General features: G+C 37.7%; 1 protein-coding gene across 1 annotated transcript; it reads right to left on the minus strand.

The window, feature by feature from the left end:
* Positions 1 to 1,350: 1,350 nt before the first annotated feature.
* On the minus strand, positions 1,351 to 8,731 carry LOC140176271 (uncharacterized). The gene is made up of 4 exons (XM_072206213.1): positions 8,665 to 8,731; positions 2,912 to 3,193; positions 2,577 to 2,829; positions 1,351 to 1,849 (listed from the first exon to the last, which is right to left on the minus strand). The coding sequence occupies exons 1-4, from the start codon at positions 8,729 to 8,731 to the stop codon at positions 1,351 to 1,353; spliced, it is 1,101 nt and encodes a 366-aa protein (XP_072062314.1).
* Positions 8,732 to 9,715: the final 984 nt, after the last annotated feature.

Here is a 9,715-nt window from a genome sequence, read left to right on the forward strand (position 1 = left end):
AGTTTTCAATACAAAGAAAGACAAAGAAAGCAATAAATTTAATCTAAGCAACAGAAAAGAAAATGAAAAAAATTGCAAAAATTAAAATAAAAAGAAAAGAAAAACAAGAACCTGAGGTATAAAGGTTGAAGAGAACAAAAATTAAGGAGGAACAATGGCACTTGTTATAGCCACTGTGAGCTCACGGTGGTTGGATTCGCCAAAAAAAGCACCGGAGGAGAGAACTCACCGGTGGTGAAGAAGGAAAGGAGAAGGGAAAGAGAGAAAGAAAGAAAAGAGAAGTGAGAGAAAGAGAAAGAGGTAAAAGGGTTGCCAGTGGTGGGCTGATGGTGGCGGTGACCGGCGGAAGGGTCGTCGAAGGCTGGACAGAGAAGAGAGAAAGCAACAATAAAGAAAAGAAGAAAAGAAGAGAGCTGCCTCTCAACAGGGCAGGTTGCCCTGTTAACGCCCAAAACGAGTTGTGTACGGGCGCATAGAAGCCTGTGCCCACGCACAGAAAGCAACAATTAGAGGAGTGCGAACGCACTTAGCTGGTGCGTACACACAAGACACGAAAAGGAGAGGGATGCGAGCACACAGAGCGTGTGGTCGCTCCCAGCAGAGGGGTTGCACTAAGGCGTGTGGGCGCACAAAGGCGTGCGCGCGCACAAAAAGGTCTGTCTCTCTTTTTTTTTCAAAGAGAGGTTGCTTGAGGGCAGAATCATGTGTCTGTCTGCACACAAGTCCGTGCGCACGCACAAAGCCAAAGATGGGGAGGTTGTTCATGCGCACAGGCCGTTCCCATGCTCCCACCAGAGGGGTTTCCAATTGGTGTGCGGACGCACACGTCTGTGCGGCCGCACAGATAACGCAAGAAGGGGAATGCGTGCGTACGCACATAGCGGTGTGCACGCACAGGTCTCAGAAAATAGAGCAGTGCGCACGCACAGGCTATGCTGGTACTGCGACCAGAGGGCATTTCAAGGAGTGTGCAAATGCACAGGCTTGTGCGGCCGCATAGGTGGCAAAAAATGCAGTTTTGTGCGCACGCATAGCATGGTGCGCGCGCACAGATGCCTTGTTTCACAAAAATTTTTCTTTTCAAAATTAAGGTACCTACCCTTAGCATATCAACATACAAACCCTAAATCATTCAAAGAAGCACAAGTTCATAATCCACAAGCAATTCAACTTATTCAACTCAAAATCATCAAATCAAACCTATACTAATCATCATACACAAGAAAGTAAATAATTCAAAAAGCTATAAATAAAAGATAAAATTGGAAAAATGTTACCATGGTGGGGTGTCTCCCATCAAGCACTATGGTTTAAAGTCCTAAGTTGGACTTGCATGACTTCATTGGTCACTTAGAAACTTCTCCAAGGAGGAAGATCTCCAACTCCTTGGCATTTTTTGGGTTGAGTGTGATAAAGTTTCACCCTATGACCATTGATTTTGAACTTAACCCCATTGATAGGGTGAATCACTTCCACCACTCCATAAGGCTTGACATCTACCACTTTAAACGGCCCGTCCCACCTAGATCTCAACTTTTCGGGCATCAATCGCAACCTTGAATTATACACAAGTACTTCATCACCTACCTTAAAGCTCTTCCTCCTAATATCCTGGTCATGGAATGCCTTAGCTTTTTCCTTGTAGAACTGAGCATTCTCATATACTTCCAACCTAAGGCATTCTAATTCCTCCAATTGGAGCTTACGTTCCATTCCCGACCCCTTTAAGTTCGGATTGCAATTCTTCACCGCCCAATAGGCTCTATGTTGGATTTCAACTGGAAGATGACAAGGCTTCCCAAAAATAATACGGAAGGGACTCATTCCGATTGGGGTCTTGTAAGCGGTCCTATAAGCCCATAATGCATCTCCCAATCTAGAACTCCAATCCTTCCTTTGTGGGTTAACAACTTTCTCCAGGATTCTCTTGATCTCCCTGTTGGATACTTCCACTTGCCCATTTGTCTAGGGGTGATAGGCTGTGGAAACCTTGTGAATGACCCCGTACTTTTTCATCAACACCTCAATTTTCTTGCTGCAAAAATGGGTCCCTTGATCGCTCACGATTGCTCGTGGTGACCCAAATCGACAAATAATGTTATTTTTCAAGAACGTAGCAATGATATTAGCGTCATTGCAACGGGTAGGAATTGCTTCCACCCATTTAGAGACGTAATCCACGGCTAACAAAATGTACACAAACCCATTGAAATTTGGAAATGGCCCCATGAAATCTATTCCCCAAACATCAAAGATTTCTGGCATTAATGACAGGATTTGCAAAATTGGTTGGCATCCCTAAATAAAGTAGGCCACCAGAATCCACAGTCTAAAACCTTCCTTGCTGTTGGGCCGAAGTGACCCCCACTCTCATATGAGTGGCAAAATTGAAGGATAGACTGGAACTCAGATTCCGGCACACACTTTCTAATTACATGATCTGCCACACGCCTCCATAGATGTGGATCATCCCAAAGATAATACTTATTAGCATCGCTTTTCAGTTTATCTTTTTATGCTTTGAAAATTGTGGGGGAAAAACGCGAGCGACCAAGTAATTAGCTATCGAGGCAAACCAAGGGGTGCTTTGGGATATTGCTTGCAAGGTATCTAAGGGGAATGAGTTATTGATAGGAGTGGGATCCGGAGTTAAATGTTCAAGCTGACTCAAATAGTCCGCTACTAAATTTTGGGACCCACTTCTATCCTTGATCTCCAAGTCAAATTCTTGCAAAAGTAATATCCACCTAATGAGCCTAGGCTTTGACTCCTTCTTCTTTAGCAAATATTTCAAAGCGGCATGGTCCCAATACACCACTACTTTAGAGCCTAGCAAATAAGGTCAAAATTTGTCTAGTGCAAAAAACAATGGCTAAAAGCTCTTTTTCGGTGGTGGTGTAATTCGACTGACCCGAATCTAACATTTTTGAAGCATATGCTATAGTGTAAGGAGCGTTACCATTGCGATGTGCTAATGCGGCACCTACGGCGTGATTCGAGGCGTCGCACATGATCTCAAAAGCTTGATTCCAATTTGGGCCTTGCACAATAGGAGCTATGGTTAGCGCTTCCTTCAACTTGTCAAAAGCCTTTTTGCAATCTTCATCAAAATGAAATTCCACATCCTTTTGAAGTAGACGAGAGAAAGGTAAGGCAACCTTGCTAAAAACCTTGATGAACCGACGGTAAAAGCCTGCAAGACCAAGGAAGGAACGGATCTCTGGTGCGGAATTTATAACCACAAACTAACCGGCAAGTGCACCGGGTCGTACCAAGTAGTACCTCAAGTGAATGAGGGTCAATCCCACGGGGATTGATGGACTAAGCAACAATGGTTAAGTGATTTACTTAGTTAGACAAACAGAAAATGGTGTTTGAGTGTTCAAAAGCATTAAACAGTAAATTCATAATATCTGAAGGCAATCAGTAAATAAGTTGAGAATAAAATATGGAGAAAACAGTTAAGGCTTCAGAGTTATCTATTTTTCCAGATTGACTTTTCTTACTAACTATTTTAATCATGTAAGATTTAATTCATGGAAAACTATATGTGATTAAACCCTAATTCCTTAGACCTTTTTAGTCTCCTCTAACTCTCATCAACCGCCAATTCCTTGGTCAATTAATTCCAATTAGAGGGTGAAGTTTAATTCTAGTTATTATGCCACAAAAATCCTAATTATCCAAATATAAGAGGAATATATGTCACGTATCCCGTTAAGTCCAGATAATTAGAATTTAGGAGAAATTGTTTTCAAGTTGTTGTTCAAGTAAAGAGCTTTTCCAAGTTATACAAGTACTCAATTAGAAAGAGGGTCATACTTCCGTTCCACCCAAATTCATAAGATAAAGAACAAAAATAATTCTTAAATTATAAATCAGTACATGAATTAAAATAGAAAAACAATAGAATCAATCCATATAATAGACAGAGCTCCTAACCTTAACAGTGGAGGTTTAGTTGCTCATGGTTTAGAGAGAAAAACTAGAATTCTCTTAAACTGTGAATTGTGAATTGGAATGGAGTGGAATAATCCCTAGAAGAGAAGTTTCTTTTCTCTTTTATATGTAATCCTAATTAATTTAAAATCTACTTTTTAAAACTAAAATAATATATTTTCCTATTTTAAAATAAAATATAAATTTAATCAAAATTAATTAAACTATGCGTGTAGCCTTTGGAAGAAGATTGGGGACCACTGGTATTGAGGTCCACGCTGAACTTGGAATTTTCCAAGTTTAGCATGGAGTGAGTGCATTACATTCCCTTTGAGCTTTGAATCCACGCTGAACTTGGAATTTCCCAAGTTCAGTGTGGAGTGAGTGCATGCTTTTCCTTTGTGCGTGAATTCCACGCTGAACTTGGAAAATCCCAAGTTTAGCGTGGAAAAGGTCGAACTTGACAGGATGGAGGGTTAGTGCTCCACGTTTTACTTGGAAAATTCCAAGTTCAGCGTGGAATGGATAGCATCAATTCTTCGTTTTCTCCATTATGTAGCCTTGGCTTAAACTCTGCGAAATTTGTCCAAAATGCCACCTGAAATAAACAAAATTGCACACGACTCAAAGTAGCATTCATAGTGGCTAAAATATATTAAATCTTGATTAAACTTAGCAATTCAAGTGCAAATTCACTAGGAAAAGATAGAGAAGATGCTCACGCATCACAACACCAAACTTAAATTGTTGCTTGTCCTCAAGCAACCAGAATAAGTGCATGATTAAGATGTGAATTTGCATGTGAAGTGAGAGTTTAGTCATTCTCAAGTCTATTCTTAAAATGGGGTTTATTCATTGTAACTTTGAACAGTTTTCACATCTCACTCTTCTTTGAATCATAGGAATGTTAGTGTCATTCGGAATTGGAATCAGGATCATATTATGAATTCTCTGATCTTTATACTCCAGTTTAATCCTTGAACATAGCAAAATTTATTTTAATTCTCTTTTCTTTGGCGCTTTGCACCTTGAGCCTAGCCGTGACTTTAAATGTTTTGTCTCAAGTTTTACTTGACACAGAAACACCACAAGCACTTGACTGGGAAACTCTTTCTAAGTTCTGATTGCTCTTTCAGTTTCTCCCAGACAGTGGTGCTCAAAGCCTTTGGCATACTCTGCTGAATGCATTTGGTCACGACTCTAAATATTCTGTCTCAAAGGTTACATGAAACAAGAATACCACAAGCATATAACTAGGAAAACAACTCTTGATTATTTCAGACTCCCCAGTCATTGATGCTCAGAGCCTTGGACCTTGCTTTTATGCTTATTTTGCTGTCTCTTTTGCTTCAAGGATTAAATTCTTATTTATTTCAGTGAAGTCATAATAATTCTCTAAATTCTTGTTCGTCATACATCAACATCCCTTAATTCAACTTCAATTATGCTCTGTTTATGTCAATCATTCAGAGTTACAAATAACACCACCACAATTAAGTAAATATGACTAATCTTAGATAAAAACTCGCTCTTTTCATGCATTACATCATTTTTTCTTTTCTTTTGATTTTCAAGCTCAGTGAGCAGTACATGAGACGCCTTTCAACATTAAAGCAAATAACAGAGAATTTCAAAATAGTAGAACTAAACTAGAACCTAGGAATTTATCTAATAAAGGATCATGCAATAATAAAATAAACAGAAAACAGGAATATGACATAATAAGAACGGGAGGAAATATAGAATGAAAGGAACTCAACCACCTCAGTTATGCTGGTGGCCATCTCATTCCTCTATGAAGAACATTCATCTCCCTTTGGTGCTATTAAAATAAAGAGAAAATGCCAAAAGCGAAGCAACAACACCAAACTTAAAAGTTTGCTTGTCCTCAGGCAAAGAAAATCTGAAAACAGGGTGTCAAAAATTCTTCTTAATTGCTCCTGTTCCTGTTCTAATCATTCTGCATGACCAAAACACATGTAAAACAAGAAAATTTCTAAAAAAAATTGAGATAAAGTAATTTAAAACCAAAACTAAAAAATCTATAATGCTAAAATAAAAATAACTAAAAAAAATTAAAACCAAAGCAACTGCAAAACCAAGGATACTAGTAGTTGGGTTGCCTCCCACAAGCGCTTCTTTAATGTCACCAGCTTGACTCTTGATTGTTGAATTTTCTTTCTCTTCTTCCAGTTGGTTAAAAGAAACATCTCCAAGGGGGGAGAGGTGAAAATTAGTGCCCCCTGATATAAGTTCCTCCTAACAAGCTTTCTTTTATTGTGGTTAGCTCGATTCACCTTGCTTGTTGGGGTAGAGATTGGATTGTTTTTTGTTGACCTTCTCTTTTTCATGGATATTTTCTTCTGTTTCTTGTCATAATTCCCTTTTCAGTGCTTTCTTTGGTTGCCTTCACTTTTTTTATATCAAAATTTGGGTGTTGTGTGATGGTTAGAATGTACCCTTCATCAAGAACTTCTTGAATTGGTGGTTAAATAAACTCACCCTCTATGCCACTCTCTGCTTCATTGGAGTGTACATTCCCATGATTGTTTTCATCCCTTACAACCTCCTTTGTTTGTGCATCTTCCTTCTTTGTTGGTGTATCTTCTTCCTTTGTTTTTGCATCTTCCTCTTCTTCCATGTGTGAGGGTGAAAAGTTCTCTAATTCACTAGAGTATGAACTCCTTTAATTGATTTTCTCACTTTCTTCTATAGGATCTTGCATTATATCTCTTGGAAAGGAATTTTCTTGTTCCTCTTCTTGGGACTTGATAATCAACTGCACATATTTCTCTACATTTTTGACACTAGTATTTATATCATGTATGAATTCTTTCATGAGAAGCTCAAGATCTAATGGTTCTTGATATGAATAAGAAGATGGTGGCTCTTGATATGAATAAGAAGGAGATGATGATTCTTGATAAGAGTAAAAAGAGGATGGTTCTTGGTGTGTATATGGAGATGGTGGTTCTTGATATGAATAGGGAGGTGGTGGCTCTTGATAGTTGGAACATGGAGCACTGAAGTTTCTTTGATTTTGACTTTGCCAACCAAAATTTGGGTAGTTCCCCCATCCACAATAATGAGAATCACTCATTGGGTGTAAGTAGTAACCCATGTGATCTCTCTCCATTATTTTTCCTTAGCACAAAACACCAAAAAGAATTAAACGCACCATGTGGTAAACAGGAAAGTAAAGAAGAAAGAACAGAAATTTTTTTAAAAGAAATAAAATAAAGAATAATATAAAATAAAGAATTCAAAAATAAATAAAAAAGGTCAACTAAAAATTCAAAAATTAAACAAAGAAAAATACTAGTATTTTAAAAAAAATATTTTTAAAAGAAAACTTACTACGGGGACACTAAACTTAATTTCAGAAATTAAGGAAAAAAGTACTAATTTATTTATTTAATTTTTTATTATTATTTTTTTTAAAACTAACTAATAAAAGAAAAGAAACAGAAAATGAAACACGGGAGGGGGATGCTGAACGAAAAAGAAGAAAAAAATTAAGAAGAAAATAAAACAAAAAAAGAAAAAAATAAATGAAAAATAAGAATTAATAATACTAAAATAAAACTAATTAAAAGCAAAATTATATAATCTAAACAATCAAACAACGAGCAATTGTCAATCACAATCAATCCCTGGCAACGGTGCCAAAAACTTGGTGCGGAATTTATAACCACAAACTAACTGGCAAGTGCACTGGGTCGTACCAAGTAGTACCTCAAGTGAATGAGGGTCGATCCCACGGGGATTGATGGACTAAGCAATAATGGTTAAGTGATTTACTTAGTTAGACAAATAGAAAATGGTGTTTGAGAGTTCAAAAGCATTAAACACTAAATTCAGAATATCCGAAGGCAATCAGTAAATAAGTTGAGAATAAAATATGGAGAAAATAGTTAAGGCTTCAGAGTTATCTATTTTTCCAGATTGACTTTTCTTACTAACTATTTTAATCATGTAAGATTTAATTCATGGCAAACTATATGCGATTAAACCCTAATTTCTTAGACCTTTTTAGTCTCCTCTAACTCTCATCAACCGCCAATTCCTTGGTCAATTAATTCCAATTAGAGGGTGAAGTTTAATTCTAGTTATTATGCCACAAAAATCCTAATTATCCAAATATAAGAGGATTATATGTCACGTATCCCGTTAAGTCCAGACAATTAGAATTTAGGAGAAATTGTTTTCAAGCTGTTGTTCAAGTAAAGAGCTTTTCCAAGTTATACAAGAACTCAATTCGAAAGAGGGTCATACTTCCGTTCCACCCAAATTCTTAAGATAAAGAACAAAAACAATTCTTAAATTATAAATCAGTACATGAATTAAAATAGAAAAACAATAGAATCAATCCATATAATAGACAGAGCTCCTAACCTTAACAGTGGAGGTTTAGTTGCTCATGGTTCAGAGAGAAAAACTAGGATTCTCTTAAACTGTAAATTGTGAATAATTGTGAATTAGAATGGAATGGAATAATCCCTAGAAGAGAAGTTTCTTTTCTCTTTTATATGTAATCCTAATTAATTTAAAATCTATTTTCTAAAACTAAAATAATATCTTTTCCTATTTTAAAATAAAATATAAATTTGATCAAAATTAATTAAACTATGCGTGTAGCCTTTGGAAGAAGATTGGGGACCACTGGTATAGAGGTCCACGCTGAACTTGGAATTTTCCAAGTTCAGCATGGAGTGAGTGCATTACGTTCCCTTTGAGCTTTGAATCCACGCTGAACTTGAAATTTCCCAAGTTCAGCGTGGAGTGAGTGCATGATTTTCCTTTGTGCGTGAATTCCACGCTGAACTTGGAAAATCCCAAGTTCAGCGTGGACAAGGCTGAACTTGACTGGATGGAGGGTTAGTGCTCCACGTTGAACTTGGAAAATTCCAAGTTCAGCATGGAATGGACAGCATCGATTTTTTTGTTTTCTCCATTATGTAGCCTTGGCTTAAACTCTGCAAAATTTGTCCAAAATGCCACCTGAAATAAACAAAATTGCACACGACTCAAAGTAGCACTCATAGTGGCTAAAATATATTAAATATTGATTAAACTTAGCAATTCAAGTGCAAATTCACTAGGAAAAGATAGAGAAGATGCTCACGCATCAATCTCCCTTACCGAGGAGGGGTAAGGTGAACTCGAAATGACATCGATCTTAGCCGGGTCGACGGAGATTCTGTCTTTAGATACAATATGACCCAACACTATACCTTGCTTCACCATAAAGTGGCACTTTTCAAAATTCAATACAAGATTAGTATTGGTACATCGTTCTAGTACCCTAGCTAAGTTCCCTAAACAAGCATCAAAGGAGCTACCATAAACACTGAAATCGTCCATGAAGACTTCCATGCAATCCTCCAAAAGATCTGAGAAAACACTTACCATGCACCTTTGAAACATTACAGGTGCGTTGCATAACCCAAACGGCATTCTCTTATAGGCAAACGTTCCAAAGGGGCAAGTAAAGGTAGTTTTCTCCTGATCCTCAGGAGCTTTGTGAATTTGGAAGTACCCTGTGTATCCATCTAAAAAACAGTAATGGGATTTCCCGGTCAAGCGATCCCGTATTTGGTCGATGAATGGCAACGGGTAATGGTTCTTCCGCGTTGCTTGATTCAGCCGGTGATAATGAATGCACACTCGCCAAGTATTCTGAAATCGGGTGGCCACAAGCTCTCCACCTTCCATTTTCACCATTGTGACTCCAGACTTCTTCGACACTACTTGTACCGGACTTACCCACTCACTC

This window comes from Arachis hypogaea, chromosome 11 (genome assembly GCF_003086295.3).
Source record: "Arachis hypogaea cultivar Tifrunner chromosome 11, arahy.Tifrunner.gnm2.J5K5, whole genome shotgun sequence".
NCBI classification, from domain to species: Eukaryota; Viridiplantae; Streptophyta; class Magnoliopsida; order Fabales; family Fabaceae; genus Arachis; species Arachis hypogaea.